At 41.7% G+C, this 19,140-nt stretch overlaps 1 protein-coding gene and 1 non-coding gene across 5 annotated transcripts in view; both read right to left on the bottom strand.

Annotated features, from left to right (window-relative positions):
- The window catches only part of Myo5a (myosin VA), a 110,350-nt gene that overhangs the window by 30,950 nt on the left and 60,260 nt on the right, over positions 1 to 19,140 (bottom strand). For all 4 annotated transcript variants that reach the window (XM_090358392.1, XM_090358393.1, XM_090358394.1 and 1 more), the window contains exons 22-28: positions 17,945 to 18,193; positions 16,157 to 16,250; positions 13,105 to 13,253; positions 9,072 to 9,185; positions 7,469 to 7,612; positions 6,541 to 6,594; positions 4,468 to 4,695 (exon numbers count right to left, since the gene is read on the bottom strand). In XM_090358392.1, coding sequence (XP_090214518.1) covers positions 4,468 to 4,695; positions 6,541 to 6,594; positions 7,469 to 7,612; positions 9,072 to 9,185; positions 13,105 to 13,253; positions 16,157 to 16,250; positions 17,945 to 18,193 — 1,032 coding nt within the window. The remainder of the gene's footprint in view (positions 1 to 4,467; positions 4,696 to 6,540; positions 6,595 to 7,468; positions 7,613 to 9,071; positions 9,186 to 13,104; positions 13,254 to 16,156; positions 16,251 to 17,944; positions 18,194 to 19,140) is intronic.
- LOC150046463 (small nucleolar RNA SNORA61) lies at positions 15,235 to 15,371 on the bottom strand. The gene has a single exon (XR_016532656.1). It is a non-coding gene; the product is annotated as a small nucleolar RNA SNORA61 (small nucleolar RNA).

The raw sequence follows: 19,140 nt of genomic DNA, 5'->3' as shown, positions 1-19,140 counted from the left end.
TCATCTTAAGATACATCTAAGTGGGAAGGAGAGAGCTCTTTTTAACTACCATCTGCTCCTTTAAATCCTCTTTTCCTCTGGCACAACACGGTATGTATGTAAATATATATCTAGATATAGATATAGATATATATGTACATGATTTGGAAAGAAACATTAGACAGGTGAGAGTTACTGATGATTTCATACAATAAGGATATTTTTGTCAACATTTTAATTTTCTTTTTCCATTTAACCTGACAAGGGACATAGTATCTATTGTAGTTATCATCTATCTATCTGTTTACCTATCTTTCTATATCTGTCTTTTTTTGTCAGTCATCAGGCTTGAACTCTGGGCCTGCGTGCTGTCCCTGAGCTCTTCAGCTCAACGCTAGTGCTCTGCCATGTTGAGCCACAGCTCTACCTCCATCTATCTATTTTTTTGTGCCAATACCAGGACTTGGACTTAGATCACACTCTTGCTTTTCTTTTTTGCCCAAGGCTGGTACTCTACCATTTGAGCCACCACTCTACTTTCGGCTTTTTTGGTGATTAATTGGAGATGAGTATCATAGACTTTACTGCCTGGGCTGGCTTAGAACAGTGATCATCAGATCTCAGCCTGAGTAGCTACAATTATAGACATAAACCACTAGCACCGAACAAGAAACACAGTTTCAAAGTCTTTACTCAGTTGTTTTCTACTTTGCCAGAGCAGGACAGGGAGAGACAAGTCACACTATTCTGTGCTCTCTTACTAATAATATATACTTCAGAACCCAATGGCCAGTTAATTCATCTAAATAGTGTGTGTCAGATTCTTTATTAAATGTTTGTTCTATGGATTTAGTGGACTATGCTTCAAATACCATGCTTTTTGAAATGAGTTCAAGGTAAGCCTTCCCACACCTATTCCTCAGTGGGTGAGAACAAGGTGTAGAGGAGGTAGATGCCACAGTCTCATCAGGAGCGACTTTCACTCCTGGTATGTTTCCTGAACTCCTGGATCTAAGTGGCTCAGCTGCTCAGGCTCCTCTTCTTCTGTGCTATTCACTTAAACCCACAGCTGCTAGACGTAAGAGCTTTGCTGGACGTCAGTGGCTCATGCTGGCAATCTTAACTACTCAAGAGGCTGAGATCTGAGGATTGATATTTGAAGCCAGTTCAGGTGGACAAATCATCGAGACTCTTATCCCCAATTACCTGGCAAAAAGTTAGGACAAGAGGCATGGCTCAAGGGAATAGAGCATCAGACTAGAGTGAAAAAGCCAAGCAAGAGTGCATGACCTAGAATTCACATCTCAGAACTGGCACATAAAAAAGAAAACAAAAGAGGGGCCGGGAGTTTGGCCTAGTGGTTAAAGTGCTTGCCTAGCATGCATGAAGACCCGGGTTCGATTCCTTGGTACCACATACATAGAAAAAAAAAGCCAGAAGTGGTGCTGAGGCTCAAGGGGTAGAGCTCTAGCCTTGAGAAAGTCCAAGGACAGTGCTCAGACCCTGAGCTCAAGCCCAGGACTGGCAAAAAAATAAAAATAAAAAGAAAATAAAAAGAAAACAAAAGAACAAGAGCTTGAAGAATGGCAGATACTTTCAGTGTTTGCCAAGAGTTTCCTTTCCCAGACTGAGCATGGCATATCACAACTACTGTCATGAGTCACAGAGCGGACACTAGGTTAGAACTCATGGAGACCAGTTTAGAAACCAGACAGAAAGGTATTACAACTTTTGCTTCCCTGGTTTACTTCATACAGAATGGAGTCAAATGGGAAATTAAGGTGCAAATATCAGAATAGCCTTGGTGTTCATAAACAAGACATTACCTATAGTGAGGAAGATCCAATTATAAGTATTCACTAAACATTGGGGGGAAAATCTTACAATTACCTTGTCATCCTGAAAAATCACAGGTTTGGCAAGCACAAAGAAAAAGAAAAAAAAATTTAGTTCTGTGATTAAATTGCATCAATGTATCTTCATTACAGCAGTAAAAGAAGAGCTAATTTAAGAATCATGTCCTAAAATTAATTCTGTACATAAATTAATATTCATGACAGTGGCATATGAACTTCAATGTATATGCATATGATGGTAGCTCTTATTTTTTAAAATTCTCTCGTGTTGTTTTGGTTTTCCTAGCTGTAATTTTTTTTTGGTCAAGGGGCTTGAACTCTGGGCCTGCGCACTCACTGTTCCTGAGCTCCTCAGCTCAAGGCTACCACCCTACCCCTTGAGCCACAGCACCACTTCTGGTTTTCTAGTGGTTAAGTGGAGGTAAGAGTCTCATGACTTTAGTGCCTGGGCTGGCTTTGAACAGCAATCCTTTCATCTTAGCCTCCTCCGTAGCTAGGATTATAAGTATGAGCTACTGTACCTGCCTCCAGAATATTTTTTAAATTGTTTTAATTTATTTATTATTATAGAGGTGATTACAATTACACGAGTAAGGTAATGAGTACATTTCCTTTCACACAATGTCTTCTGTTCCCTCATTCTCTCTCAAAATATTTTTTTCATATATTTTTTATTGTAATTAATAGAAGGGTTACATTATGTTCACCAAATAGAAGGTGCATTACTTCACAAACACTAATATCCTTTCTCATGTCTTGGTCCCCATTTCCCTTCCCTCACCCCTTTCCCTATCCTATTTCAAATAACCAAATAAGCATATATACAATATATCAGATAACAAAGTAAAATACTATAACAATATGAGATAACCAAGAGACAGAAAAAGAGATGAGAGATAACATAGTACATTAAGGACAACAATCACTCATTATATGGCTTTTGTTTCTATATCCTCTCTCAGAATATTTTTGAGTGTGGCAGAGCACAACACTGTTACTAAGGTATGCAGGTGAAGTCTTTGTTCTAGGTCCCTGAGAGCTGTAGTAATGCCCACCAGGAGGCGCCTGTCTAGGTAGAGCAGGCCAAGCAGAAAGCACATTTTGCCCTGGTTCATGGGGTGTTGCTGGGCTAACTAGAAACTGAGCAAGGTAAATAGCCCTGGGGTGTTAGAACATCAGTGCTGTGGGCATCTTTCCTAGGTGAGGCTAAGGCAGTTGCCCTGTGTAGGCTGGAACTGGGTGAAAAGGGACCTGGGTCAGACAGGGCCGGCAATCAGGGGTAGATAGGCTGTCCCAGGGGTTGCATGAGCTGGGTGAGTACATTTGATACTAGTTGTAAGCTCTGAGAGCTACAGGGTTTTTAATGTTGCCTATCTCAATTTTCTATCCTTTCAACTGTTACTACATGTTCTTGTGAGAATATCACCATGTATTCTGCAAGTATATACAATTGTTGCTTATGAACTTAATAAAAAAAGAAAATAAGATGACTAGTTTCTCACATGGGAATCATCAGGAGAGGATCTTGATTTTGGAATGAACCTCGGTAAGCATGTAGCCTTTTCTCCTCAGGCCCTGCCACATTGGAAATCAGTGTGCCCTGGGACACACTGCCCTGGGACAGCCCAAGGAAGGTGAGATCTACGTGTCTCAGCCAAAATGGACGGTTCCAGAACATTCCCCATTTCAGACTTCAGAGGGATATGATTCATTTGTAAGGTAAGGAAACCTCACAGAATTTTAATTAGCCACAAATAAAAATAAAATTATGCCAGGAAAACATATGAATCTAGAGATCATCATGTTGAGTGACAGAGCCTAATCCAAAGAAACAAATATGGCACCTTCTCACTCATTTGTGGAATACAGACTAAGATGATGATGATGATGTTAGTCATAGGGCATGAACATAATAAGGGGGGGTGCTATCTAGGAGGGTTGCAGTGGGAGGGGGAAAATAGTAGAACACCTGTCTAGCAAGTGGAAAGCCCTGACTTCAATCTCTACTATCATCAAAAAAGTATTGAGAAACTGGGTGCTGGTGGTTCATATCTGTAATTCTAGCTAGTCAGGAGGCTGAGAACTGAGGATCAAGGTTCAAAGCCATTACGGACAGGAAAATCCATGATACCCTTATCTCCAATTAATCACCAAAAAATTAGAAGTGGAGCTCTGGGTGAAGTGGTAGAGTTCTAGCCTGGAGTAGAAAATGCTAAAGGACAGCACCCAGCCCCTGAGTTGAAGCTCCAGTAATGGCACATGCACAAAAGTATTTCTGACTAACAAAGATTAGTTTTAAAAGTCTTACATTGGGTGCTGGGCTCATGCCTAGCTACTCAGGAGGCTAAGATCTGAGGATTGAGGTTCAAAGTCAGCTGTGGGAGGAAAGTCCATGAGAATTTTGTCTCCAATTAATCACAGGGAAAGCCACAAGTGTGCTGTGACTCAAGTGGTAGAGTGCTAGCCTTGAGCAAAAGGAGCCCAAGGTCAGTGCCCAGGCCCAGAGTTCAAGCCCTGGGCCCAGAAAAAAAAAAATTCTTTGTCTATGATGAAACTTTGAGGTATCCAAGCCTTGGGATAAGTTTGCATCATTCTGAATAGAGGACAAAGGTTAAGAAGCGCTAGTGCTTACCTTGGGCTGGATGGCCTCTTTCTGGCTGACAAGCTGAGACCTCAGGATGAGGACTTCCTCTTTGCGGACATCCAGCTCCTCACTCACTGAGGTCAGCTGCTCCATGAGGACTCGGTAAGCAGGGGCGCCCGGAGCCGTCACCTCTGGAGCGCTTTTCTCACTGAGGGCTTTGCGTAACTCATTGAGCTCATTTTTCAGTTTCTTGTTTTCTGACTCTAGTTCTTGACGCTGAAGGAAGAGATAAAGGAAAAGTTTACTGCTGTCCTTCCTGATAGATGGTACATTGGAAAACTCAACTTGCCCCAGGATGGTAGAGAATTCTGATTAAAATGGACATTAGAGATGCCCTAGTGAACGGCTTCCGGAACCTTCTGGAAAGTCTGGTCTGTAAATTAAGGAGGCAGGACATCAAGTAGGACTGAGTAAAGGTAATAGTAATTTGAATCATCACCCTAAATTCCACAGGCAAATGTATTCTGGAATGTTCCGGGTGTGTTTCCAGGCTGAGAGAGATTGCTGAGTGTCAAGAGGGTAGAAGTAGTCAGTTCTAAGGGGCCCAGGTTCTGTTTGCAGGGAAAGAGAAGGTAATTCTAACTCTGAAGCTGAATAAGATACTTTGAAAGAATAGCTCCAATGTGGATCCTGAATTTTTTTTAATTTTAATTTTTTTGCCAGTCCCGGGGCTTCAACTCAGGGCCTGAGCTGTCCTTGAGCTTTCTCAAGGCTAGCATTCTACTCCTGGAGCCACAACATCACTTCTGGCTTCTTCTGCATATGTAGTACCAAGGAATCAAACCAGGGCTTCATGTTTGCTAGGTAAGCACTCTACGAATAGGCCACACTTCTGCCCCCACTTTTTTTTGGGGGGGTGGCAATTCCTGGGGCTTGAACTCAGGAACTGGGCAAATGTCTCTGAGCTTTTCCAGTCCAGGCTTCCATTCTGCCACTTGAGCCACAACTCCATTTCTGGCTTTTTGGTGATTCATTGGAGATAAGAATCTCCTGGACGTTTCTGCCTGGGCTGAACCTTGATCCTCAACTCTTAGCCTCCTTCAGTAGCTAGGATTAGAGGAATAAACCACATTTCCATGGGAATTGATTTAACACATACCACAGGACTAGATAAAACTGGAACTCTGGAACTGTCAGTGGCTCACACCTGTAATCCTACTCAGGAGGCTGAGATCTGAGAACTGTGGTTCAAAGCGAGTCCAGGAGAAAGTCCAAGAGACTCTTATCTCCAATTAACCACCAGAAAATCAGAAGTAGTGCGGAGGTTCAAGGGGTAGAGCATTTGCCTTGAGCTGAAAGGCTCAGGGACAGAGCCCAGGCCTAGAGTTCAAGCCCCATGATTGACAAGAAAGAAAGAAAGAAAGAAAGAAAGAAAGAAAGAAAGAAAGAAAGAAAGAAAGAAAGAAAGAGAGAGAAAGAAAGCAAGAAAGATCCTAATGAAATCACCTGTATTTAACTAATGCATGCTTAAAAAATAAAAGAAAGAGAATTTACACAAAAAGAATCCACATTGCCTAGAAGTAACACATGAATGAGGCACAAGCCAGGGCTCAGAGCTAAGGGTGTTCTCTGAGGGAAAAAACTCCAAACACCGATTCTGGGAAGGTCTCTTTCCAAAGAAAGGCTTTAAAGTCAGCTAGAAAATTCCCTTTAAGCTGGGCATGGTGGCTCATACCTGTAATCCTACTCAGAAAGCTGAAATCTGAGGATCAAGGTTCAAAGCCAGCCCAGGCACAAAAGGACCTGAGACTCTTATCCCTAATTAACCTCTAGAGAATGGGAAATGGGGCTTGGCTCAAGGGTAGAGTGGTAGCCTTGAGCTGAAGAGCTCAGGAACGGCACCCAGACCAAGTTCAAGCCCCGTGATCCACAGAAAGAAAGAAAGAGAGAGAGAGAGAGAGAGAGAGAGAGAGAGAGAGAGAGAGAGAGAGAGAGAGAGAGAGAGAGAGAGAGAAAGAGAGAGAGAGAGAGGGAGAGAGAGAGAGAGAGAGAGAGAGAAACAGAGAAAGAGAGAGAAAGGGAGAGAGAAAGGGAGAGAGAAAGAAAGAGATTTTCCTTTACCTTGAGGGACTCATATTCCAGTTCTGCACCTCTAAGTTGTGGCCTTTCTTCTTCCTGGGGGAAAAAATAAAAGTAAAAACTTTATATATAAGTTGCCACATTTCTATTCTTGCAATATTTATTCTTGCAATATTTCTTCAGAAAACAGTGAAGAAGATGGGTGCCAGTAATCCTAGCAGCTGAAGAAGCTGAGAGCTGGAGGATCAAGGTTTGAAGTCAGCCTAGGCAGAAAAGTTAAGACTCCATTTCCAATTAACCAGCAAAATGCTGTACTGGAAAGGTGGCTCAAGTGGTACAGCCATGAGCGAAAAAGTTACGCAAGAGTTCAAGGCCCTGAATTCAAGTCTTAGTCCTAATACAAAAATCTCAAACAAAAAATGAAGGTTTAATCTTCCCTGCTCTAAACGAACACTGCTTAGTTTAGGGTTGAGTTCACTTGGAGGTTGAGGCAAGATCACAAAGTGGAGGCCAGCCTGCTCTATGTAGCAAGATATTCTTATCAAAACATACAACCACCCACAGACACATGCATGCATACATACGTGTGTGCACACACTTGTGTGCACACATGTACACTCACACAGGCCAGGCTTATAGGTCATGCCCGTCATCCTAGTTAAAGAGGCTGAGATATAAACACTGGAGTTCAAAGCTAAGCTTGGAAGGAAAGTTCATGAGATTATCCTCTCCAATGAACCACCAAAAAGCCAGAAATGGAGCTGTGGCTCAGGTGGTAAAGTACCAGCCAGCTCTCATGGAGAAAGCTAAGAGACAGTGGTCAGGCCCTGAGTTCAAGCCCCTGTACTGGCACCAAAAAACCAAAAAAAATCAAAACCAAAATTCACAGAAAAGAAGAGAAGACAAGGCTTCAGACAGCCTGCCCCAGGCTGGGGCTGGGACTGCGGGATTGGGATGCCTGCACTCCCACCTTGGCCTTGCTGCGTAGCACCTGCTCCTCTCTGCGGTCCAGCTCGTCCTGCATCACCTGCTTCTCCTGCTCCAGCTCTGTGACTCGCTTCTGCAGCTTGAGGAACAAGGACATATCCAGTGGCACCTTCTTCTCGCTCGGCTCCTGGGCCAGAGAAATCACAGGAGAGTCAGGACTAGCCAATGACTGGCTCAAGAGAAAATTAATCCAGCTGACAGGAGAAAGATACATATCCAAAGAATACATACAGCAAGTGAGCTCAAGCTAGGTAACAAGTGGAGAAATACAAATTCAACAAAGTACTACTTCTTCCTTATCAGACTGGCAACAACTGAAAACATCAACAGTGGCCTGTACTCTATTAGTAACAGTGTCTCATGTGATATTGAGGGAGAGTGAAGTATGTTGTGTTTATTGGTTTGTTTGTAACTCAAGACTTTGTGATTGCTATCCTTTGGCTTCTATGTCCCAAGTAGCTGGGATTAAAGGTAGTTATCACCATGTTCAGCATGTTCTTTGAAGTAGATTCTTAATGGTATAAGTAGGGTTTAATGGTATAAACAGCTATGTCATCAATTGCTTGGCTATTACCTACTGATTTTGAGGCTGTTTCTATTTTCTTGTTAAATAATGTTTTGTTATTGAAAATAAATGTCCCAATACATAAATATCTAAACATTTCTCTTTTCTATATTTTTTCTCTTTTAATTTCATTTATTTATTTTTTTTATGTGGTTCTGAGGAATTAAACCCAGGGCATTATGTATGGAGTGCAGGCACTCTACCAGTAAGCCACATTTCCAGCTCCATATCTAAACAGTTCTAAGTCTCTTAAATTGGAATTTATATCTCCATCAATGTACAATAACTTGCCTTGAAAAACAATGACTGCTATGCTTTAAAATAAACTTGAGCTTGTTTGATGGACCAAAAGTTGAATGTCAGTGTTATTTTAATTCGTATCTTGTTCTGTTTTCCTTATGTATTTAATTTACTTATTTTTGCCAGTGCTAGGGCTTGAACTCATGGCCTCAAGCTTGCTCTACTTTTTTTGCTGACAGGTGAAGATCTACCACCGGAGCCATCCTTCTTGTAAGGCATCTTGCTGCTTAATTGGGGATAAGAATCTTATAGACTTTTCATCCCAGGCTGGCTTCAAACGAAGGATTCTCAGATTTCAAGCCTCCTGAGTAGTTAGGATTACAGGCAGGAGCTACCAGTTCTATGCTAAGGTCTTACTTTTCAAATAGTTGATCTCAGCTCAAAATAAACTCCTCATAGCCTGTATTTTTTGTATGAACAATATGCTAGGTAGAAAATGGAATTCTAAAGGAAACTATTACTATGGAAACAACATTAGAAATGAAATGTGTGTGGGGTGGGGTATCCAGCAGTGTGGTATAGCAGGTGCTTACCATGCACGAGGCCCTGAGTTCAATACCCAGCAAAGAAGCAGATAAAGGATTAATATGTGCGTTGTGCAATACATCTGCAGATGCACTCACGTGGCCTATTAAGCACCTACAAGTCCCTTAGAGGAATGCTCCCTATGGACAACACTGTGGTCCCACCCTACCTGTACTAAAGGATGTGTAACGTGTACCTCGGTCCTTGATGGGATGTCTTCCATTTCTGCCAATTCAGAGCTAAAGGTATATTCAGACTCGTTGCTGCTATGGGTAGAATCTGTTCTCTTGTGTCCAGGCTTAGGCACATTCTGCAAAACAAATGATCTAGGTGTAGTAAACACAACATCATGAAACGAAGCATAACTAAGACAGTGCTCTCCAGGACTTGGTCTCATTCCCACTCACTAACATGGACCAACAGCCCAGAGACCTAGGGTTCCATACTGCCATAACCCAATTTCTACCAAGTATTAATGTCCTCAGAGAGAGGAGTGTGCCAGTGTGACAAGAACAAAACCAATCCTAGTGGAAAAAAAAAAAGCCCTATGCTAGTGGCTCAACTCTGGAAGCCTCTCAGGAGGCAGAGGCAGAGAGATCTGAGGGTTTGGGTTTGAAGCAAGCCCAGGTGCAAGTGTATAAGATTGTTTTATCTCCAATTAACATGGCAAAAAAGCAAGAGGCAGAGGTATGGCTCAGTGGTAGGGCACTATCCTTAAAAAAGCTAAGCAACAGTGATTGTATATAGAGATCCCCTTCTTGAATATTTGTTTGTTAAATATGACATTTGAAATACAATGTAAAAATCAATGTTAATATTAATAATAAAAAAAAGCTAAGCAAAAATGTAAGGCCTCCTGAGTTTAAGCCCCAGTATTGTTAAACGAAATGACACAAGGGGCCAGAAGTTTGGCCTAGTGGTAGAGTGCTTCCTTAGTATGCACAAAGTCTCGGGTTCGATTCCTCGGCACACATACATAGAAAAAACCTGGAAGTGCTGCTGAGGCTCAAGTGGTAGAGCTCTAGCCTTGAGAAAGTCCAATGACAGTGCTCAGGTCCTGAGCTCAAGCCCAGAACCGGCAAAAAAAATAAAGAAATGACACAAACCTTAGAACCTCTAAAATAATCCAAAAGTAAATGTACACTGATAGGGAGAATGATCAGACATAAACTCAGAGGCAGAATTACTCTATTTGAGAGTATCTGATTGGACTGGGAGTGTGGCTTAGTGGTAGAGTGCTTGCTCAGCATGCATGAAGCCCCAGGCTTAATATCTCCGTACTACATAAACAGAAAAAGCCAAATGTGGCACGGTGGCTCAAGTAGTACAGTGCTAGCCTTGAGCAAAAGAAGCTTGGGGACAGTGCCCAGGCCCTGAGTTCAAGTCCCAGGACTTCCTAGACCCCAGCCCCGTTAAAAAAAAAAAAAGAGTACCTCTTACTTCTTAATTTAAGGCCAAAGTACAGTTGTATGAAATGGCGATTTTTAATAAAGTTGTTGTGTTAGCTAAACACTAAGACAAAGATCTTTTTTAATCAGCATTATTAAAAAATGAGTAAAGGCTGGAGATTCCCTTAATAGTAAAGTATTTGCTTAATATCCATGAGGCACTGAGTTCAAGCTTTAGCACTGAAAAAAAAAGCCATAATTTATTTAGCCCATAGGTGTTTATCATTACACAATGAACACCTGAAGATATGAATCGACTTTATCTTTTCCTCTCAAGGTTGGCACTCTACTACTTGAGCCACACCTCCACTTATACCTTTTTGCTAAGCAGAGGTAAAGTCCTCAGATTTATCTACTCCTGCTGGCTTTGACATGTGTTCCTTGTATCTCAGCCTCCTGAGTATCTAAGATTACAGGATTGAGCCAAATATACAGGATTGAGCAAAATACAATAATGAAATTGGCAACTAGCATGTGAGAGCTAGTTGGCTATCCTCTGACCCCATAGGCAACAGAGAAGGTCACAGGTGACAGATACAGTGAGTGACAAGCAAGACTTGCTGAGTAGGAGAGAGAGCCGGATTAACTGGTAGCAGAATGGTCACCACAGAAGGGCTTTTTCTAGAGAGATGCTTACCTTGTTGACTAAACAGGCCACAGAGCACTCCAGAACCTCTAGAATATGCTCAGAGAGCAACATGTCCCTGATACATACATTTCTCATTTTACTTTCTGTGATTTACAAGGCTTACGCTATTGATTACAGCACCTATGACATTTAGTAGAAGGAAAGTATGGGTTTAGTTTGGCTGACTGATTAGCACAGTCATCTGACCTCAGTCATTTCTTTTCCAATGCAAGTACGTACTAACATTCCAAGTAACTAGTGGCCTTGAAATTACCCAGTGGGGTACAGAACTTAGCTCTAACTGTAACCAATGAACCAGAAAGGATGGCATGGTTATTGAGTAAATAGAATCAAGAATGGATCTGTGGAGACCAAGATACTGAAGGAGAGAAAAAGGATTCTAGAGAAAAATCAAGAAAGACAGAGACAAAGGAGGAAAGGTTTCTTTCCCCTCCCCTTCCCCTCTTCCCCCCTCCTTTCCTTTTCCCTCCCTCCCTTTTTTTCTCTCTTCTCTGTGAGCACTAGGGATTACTGGGGCTTGAACTCAGGTCCTAAGCACTGTCCCTTAGTTTTTTTTTACTCAGGAGTATGCTCTACTTCTGGCTTTTTGCTGATTAATTAGAAATAAAAGTCTGACATATTTTCCTGCCCAGACTGGCTTTGAGCCACATTCCTCCTATCTCAGCCTCCTGAGTAGCTATGGTTACAGGCCTGAACCACCAGCCCCAAGCTAGGAGGAAAGGCTTCTATAGGACCAAATGCAGCAAGGACACGAAGGAAGGCAGACACCTTGTTAGAGTTATGGCAGACATCAAAGTTCTCTTCATCATCTATCAGTTAAGGTGAATTGGCGGGGTTGGAAACAAACTTCCAAACAGGCCTCCAATAATCAGTATGTATATTAGCTTTGCAACCTCTTTTAGACTAGGTTTTCTCATCAGCAGGGTGAGAATAATTCCTTTTGTGTTACCTTTTAAAGAACTCTGACAAGCAGATTCAGAAAGAAAATAATAAGTTAAAAAAACAACAATTCTTATTCCATAGATACTAAATTAACTTCTTTCTATGGAAGATGATTTCAGAGTATTCTGGACCTTCAAACCCTTAGGTCACCTCCCGGCTGATACGTGCCGGGGACAAGAGAGCTCCTGATAGCAGGACAGGGAGACTGAGGAGGGCAAGAGCTAGCCTGCCTGAGGTACAGAAGAGCCTTTGAAAGGGAAAAGATAAACTATTACAGAGAGGCTGAATTTCTTACTATAGGAGTTTATCTTGGAAATTATAGTAGAACCCACTGGAAGAAATACTCATTAATATTAAATATTTGTGGTATATGCAAAGTTTCCATTAAGTCATTTCAAGTAGAAAACAAAGTCCTGCTGGATTGACTTTATGCTTCAATCAACCTTCAAAGTATTTGACTTTATTGAACTACTTAGAAATAGTTCTTAAGTCCTGGGACTTGAACTCAGGGCGTGGGCACTGTCCCCAAGATTTGCACTCAATGTCAGCGTTCTAGCACTTGAACCACTGCTCTACTTCTGGATTTTTTGTTATTTGGAGATAAGTCTCACAGACTTTCTTGCCTGGGCTGGCTTCATACTGTGCTCCTCAGATCTCAGCCTCCTGAGTAGCTAGGATTATAGGCATGAGCCGCTGGTGCCTGCTTATTCTTTATCTTTATCTTTATCATCATCATCATCATCATCATCATCATCATCATCATCATAGTCGTTTTGTACTGATACTGGGGCTTCAGCTCAGGCCTTTATACTTTTGCTTAGCTTCTTCATTCAAATCTGGTATTCTACCAGTTGAGCTACATCCACTTCAAATTTAAAATAATATAATTCAATGTATGGCATGAGGTAGAAAATGAAGCAGGAAGTGTTGCAAGTTTTGGAACTGGGTGATAGATACATGTGGAATATATGCAGGTTCATAGTACTATTCTATTTATTTTTGTTTAAATCTGAAATTTTGCCTCTCAAAGTTAAAACAAAAAAAAGCAAAACCTGGGTATAGTGACACACGCCTGTAATCCCACTCAAAAGGAGAAAGCTGGAGGAGTGCAAATTCACATCCAGCTTGGGCTACAGAGTGAGACCCTAACTCTTTCCTCTGCCCCCGCCCCCAGATAGTGCTGGGCTCACCACCATCAAGGTCATCTCTTCCTTAAGGTCATCATATCGCTCTTCCAGGCGACTGAACTCATTCAGAAGGTTCTGATACCTTAGCCGCTCGTCATTCAGATCAAGTTCCAGTTGTTTCGTTTCTTCTACTAACTTCTTCTCCATAGTTTCTAAAAAGAAAGAAAAAAGGGGATTTGCAGAGCAAAGGTGGTTTTCTACAAGACGGCTCCCGCAAAACTTTTTGTTTTGTACGTGGGTTTTACTTTTAGTATAAGAATATCCACTGAATGCAGAGAAAGCAAAATGTGACCCCCAAAGGAGAAGTCAGAGACAGCCAGGTGCTGGTGGCTCATGTTTATAATCCTACTTATGAGTCTGTGGTCTGTGGATCATGGTTTTAAGCCAGCCTGGGCTGACAAATCCACAAGCCCCTTACCTCCAACTGACCACCAAAATGCTGGAAGTAGAGCTGTGGCTCCAACTGGTAGAGTGGGAGCCTTGAGCACCAAAGCTAAGCAGAGCACAAGTTCCAACAATGGCACACATAGAACAAGGCAGAGACATTTCCCAAGGGAGTGAAGCCAACTCTCCAGAGCTTGTCTGTTTCTCCATTTCCTAGCTATCATTAAGTACATGGCGCTCTCAGTCTCCTCCTCCTCTTTTGCTAACTAGATACAGTGCTCATGCTTAGTCATCTCTGTTATCTATTTCTTCGCTAGCTCCCATGAGCTGCTTGGGGAACCCTAACTTTTCCATCCAAACTCCTTCCCCCTGCCCCCCACTATTCTGTCTTCCCCAACTCCAGTGCTTGGATTGCTCTGGGCTGGGATGTGGTCTCACAGATTCATTTTTAGTGGAAGGGAGTACAAATTAAAAAAGCCTCTTGTGCTGGCTCTATATTTTAACTCCATGAGCCAAGTAGCCATGTTTTGTTTTTCCCCGGTCCTGGGGCTTGAACTCCAGGCCTGGGCTCTGTCCCTGAGCCTCTCTGCGCTCAAGATTAAAACTCTACCACTTGAGCCACAGTGCTACTTTCAGCTTTTCTTGAATAGTTTATTAGAGATTAAGAGTCTCACCGACTTTCCTTCCCAGGCTGGCTTTGAACTCTGATCCTCAGATCTCAGCCTCCTGAGTAGCTAGAATTACAGATGTGAGCCATTGGTCCCTGGCTGAACCAGTCATTTTGTAACAATAAGCTTCCCATCACCACACTCTTTACTCTCACAGTCTGTGGATGTGCGTCCATTTTCTCTTCCTGCTTCAACATTTCTGTGTTTTGTACTTCCATCAGGCAAGCACCATGTCACAAGTGATACTGCCAAGCCTATCACAGTGCTTCCCTAGTGCTGCTTTCACGTGTCATGAATGAATGAATATCCCCAGAAATAAATGGCCTCCCACATACCTACATACAAATGTACATTTCATATATATATATATATATATATATATATATATATATATATATATATATTTGTGTGTTGGTCCAAGGGCTTGAACTCAGGGCCTAGGTACTATTCTTGAGCTATTTTTATTTTGCTCAAGGCTGGCACATTACCACTTCAGCTACATCTCCACTTCCTATTTTTTGGTAGTTAACTGGACATAGGAGTCTCACAGGCTTTCCTGCTTAGGCTGGCTTCAAATCATGATCCTCACACCTCAGATTCCTGAGTATCTGGAATTATAGATTGGTACTAGTCATTTGTGCCCAGTTATATCTACATTTTTTTTAATCTATGCTTAGTATTTTAGTGGTTCTGTCTCTCTGCAGAATATTGACAAACACAAACTAATATGACTATTCTAACAAATGACCTCATTAACCCTCCCATCCACAGGCACTTCTCCTCGATTTCCTCATTACTAATCAGGTCCCATTACAGTTTTGATATCTCATCCTAAATTGTTAGGACATTTTTGTCTTTTTTTGTGGCGGGGCAGTCCTGGGGCTTGAAATCAGGGCCTCAGCACTGTCCTTGATCTTTCTCAAGGCTAAGGTTCTACCACTTGAACCACAGCACCATTTCCAGCTTTTTCTACATATGTGGTACCGAGGAATCAAACCCAGGTCTTCATGCATGCTAGGCAAGCACTCTACCACCAGGCCAAACTCCTGGCCCCTATTTTTTTTAATTTAATTTTTTTTATTGCTGTTAGAAACAAGCCCACCATGCATGCTACGCCAGACTGCAATACACTGTTCTGAGTAAGCTTCCCTATTATTTTTCCCTCTATTATGACCACCAAGACCAGCATTCAGATCTGACGGGAAAGGGAAGAGGGTTCTGGCCCCCATTTTTAATACTCCATGAACCAGGTAATAGTGGCTCATGCCTGTAATGCTTGCCACTCAGGAGGCTCTAATCTCCAATTAGCCCCACCAAACAAGCTCTACCACTTGCCTGATGGCTCAAGTGGTAAAGCACCAATGGTGGGCAGCAAAAGCTAAGTAGAAGCATGAGTCCCTCAGTTCATGCCTCAGAATCTGCACAAAAAAAAAAAAAAGCAGAAAACAAGCCTGAGGGTTTCCCACAAATGAAAATGGAAATGAAAACATTTTGAGGAGAATCTTGACTAGCTCTTTGGCATTGATCATTACATAGAAATACATGTTTGAGATGATATGCTATTCCCTATAACTACATATAATTGTCAATTAAAATATAAATAAATAAAATAAATAGGCACACATATCTCTAATACATTAGCTTAAGAATTCTTACCAAAACAACAGGTACATTGTAAGTCATAGCTTACAAACCATGTATGCAGAACAAATTATTTTTTAAGCAAGATTACATATGTATCCTCTCTGTATATCACCTTTATGATAAAATTTAAATTAAAAAAGATTGCATATGACATTAACTGAGAGAACATACTAGTACATGAGAGACCAGTTATTATTAGTAAACTAATTCAACCAAAATGTTTGGGTTCTTGTTACTTTTAAGTGTGGGGAATATACTGATAATTGTCTCAACTTGCGAAGCTCAGGGAGCCTTGTAACTGCTCATAGGCTGCTGAGGGAGATGGTTGGTGTGTAGTTAAGTGGGCCCACCAGCCTTACCAGTCATCTCTTTTGCCTGCTCCACGATGCGGTGATTGAGAACTTCTTTCTCCTGCTTCAGCAAACTATTTTCTTCCTTCAGATTCGATACCAGCTATCAAAAGAAAAGAGAGAACTGAGATATACAGACCATGCAGCCATCACTTCTGCCTTATAAGACATGCTCAGTTAAGTTGAGCCATCCGGCAAAGCTGTCTCTCCAGATAGCCTTCCTGGAAACCACTATGAGACCTTGTAGATGCCTCTTTAGAACTATAAACTGCTCCACTGGACTAGACACCCCTGGAGGACAAGGATGGGGAGGGTGGTGACTCTACAAATGACTGGCATCTAGAAACCATTTATTCTTAACACCATGAAACTACCTCAACACTAGAACAAAGTTCATATGCACCTATAATCCAAGTAGGGAGATTAAGGAGGTTGAAATGGGCATGAAATTACTTTGGAATGTTTATGAAAGACCTTCTCATGCTTCCTCTAACTTATTTTGAAAAAGAGAATTTCTTTTTCATTTACTTTGAAGACTTTTGTAAGGACCAGTCCTTTCATCCCATGTTTTACAAAAGCACTGGAACTGCTCAGTAAAAAATGGCTAATATAAGCTTGGCACCAGTGGCTCATGCCTGTAATCCTAGCTGTAGTCCTCACTCTTCAAGAGGTTAAAACCATGAGGATTCAGGTTCAAAGCCAGCCCAGGCAGAAAAGTTCACAACACCCTATCTCCAGTTAACAAGTAAAAAGCTGGGGTAGAGGCATGGTTCAAGTGGTAGAGCACCAATATTGAACAGAAAAAGCTAAGTGGAGCATGAGGTCCTGAGTTTAAGCCCTAGAACCAGAAGAAGAAAAAAAAAGGAAAGAAAAAGTCAACCAGGATTCTGGCAAACAGTGACAGCAGACACAGTCAACTCTGGCTTTGTTAAAGATGGTAATCTCAGTGGAATTTCTCTGAATTTGATGACTATTTTCCAGTAAGCCTTCTACTGAGGTACTTTCAGAAACGATCTCCCCATTACTTGAGGGTCTTGCTTCTTCCAACAAATTAGCAGGGGTGGAAGAGGACTGGGGGTGGCTTTATCTGAACAGCACCCCCTGGCTATGACCACTGTGTGGGTATGTGGACTTGCAACATGTGACTGTAGGTTTCCAGAAGGATTTCCACCCTCAGGTACTAATTACTCATTATTTGATTTGCTTTCTAACTATAGCAGGCTTTCCACTTAAGAAAGGGACACTTGGGAAGCAACAGTAGGAGGATTGTGATTTGAGGCCAGCCAGGACTATAATGACTACATTTAAAGAACAGTATATAAATACTATGGTATGAATTTGTTCCCCAAATTTCACATGCTGGAAACTTGATCCTCAAATTCATGGGCTATTATCTGTGACTGGGCCATGAGGCCTTCACTCTCTTCAATGGAATAACCCATTAATGAATGAATGGGTTATTGAAGGTAGAAACAGTGCTCTTTCTTGGGGACACTGGCTCTATGCCCAGTGATGCCTCTGCCATGTTCTAATACTGCACAAAGCCCTAGCCTGATGCTGGCACCATGTTCTTCAACTTCTCAACCTCCAGAACCATGGGCTAAGTAAACCTCTTTTCCTATTCAGCCCAGTTATTTTGTTTCATGGGGGAGCAATGTTTGAGAATTATAGAGATGAAAACCAAACTGACTCATATTTGTGTTATACCTCTGATTAAAATGAATGTTGAGCTATATATACCATATCAAGATGACAGCATATTTACTTGTGCAAGGAATAGAAGAGTTCAGTTCCTACCTGCTCAGTTTCCTGTTTATATCTATCTGCTCGTTCTTCAATGGATTTTTTCTCTGACTGGGTTTGTTCCAGGTCTTTCCGGAGCTTGGCAATTTCTTCCTGTAGACTCAGGACCCGTCCAGTGGCAACCTTAGCCTCCTCCTCACTTAGCTGAAGACGTTCCAAGTCACTTCGTAGTTTCTCAGTCTCAGAGTTATATGCTCCTTCCAGATTGGTCAGTTTCTCCATGAGACATTTATAGTCTTTATTCTTTAAACAAACACATAAGGAACAATAAGTAATGAAGAAAACAAACCAGCTAAGTAAAAAAATTAGACTCTTGCTATATATCATCACAATCCTGATATAGTACCTAACTAAATTTGCAGCACTGAAACGATTACAATACTCCTTTTGCACATTTCCTTTGCATAAAGAATAGATAGGGATAGACATTAGTTTCCACCTGCTCAACATTTATAACATAACCAGGGCCTTCTGGTGAAATAGTTGGAAGAAAATGCAACCCAACTGTCTTACATGATATGCAATGTACATGTGATTTTCTCATAATCCATAAACTGGTGAATTCTTGATTTTATTCTTTTTGCCAGCCTGGGCTTGAGCTCTGGGCCTGGGTACTGTCCCTGGGCTTCTGTTTGTTCAAGGTTAGTACTTTATATGTAAGCCATAACACCACTTCCGAACTTTGCTGTTTATGTAGTACTGAGGAATAAACCCAGGGCTTTATGCATGCTAGGCAAGCATCTACCACTAAGCTACATTCCCAGCCCAATTTTGTGACTTAATTTAGAAATAGAGGAATTGTATAGTTTGTCTTGAAAATAAATCAGAGGGTTATTAAAAACCATGTAAAGGGGCCAGGAGTTTGGCCTAGTGGTAGAGTACTTGCCCAGCATACAAAAAGACCTGGGTTTGATTGCTCAGTACCATATACATAGAATAAGCTGGATGTGGGGTACTGTGGCTCATGTAGTAGTATTCTAGTCTTAAGAAAGCCCAGGGACAGTGCTCAGGCCCTGAGTTCAAGTCCCAGGACTGGCAAAATAAAATATAAGGCTGAGTGCTGCTGGCTACTGTCTATAATTCTAGCTCAGAGTTCAAGCCCAGGACTTGTATGTGTATAACACACACACACACACACACACACACACACACACACACACACACACACACACTTTTGCCTTATTCCTTAG

The sequence above is a fragment of the Megascapheus bottae genome, chromosome 25, assembly GCF_031878675.1.
Source record: "Megascapheus bottae isolate mThoBot1 chromosome 25, mThoBot2.hap1, whole genome shotgun sequence".
Taxonomy (NCBI): domain Eukaryota; kingdom Metazoa; phylum Chordata; class Mammalia; order Rodentia; family Geomyidae; genus Megascapheus; species Megascapheus bottae.
This window is presented reverse-complemented; position numbering and strand designations above follow the sequence as displayed.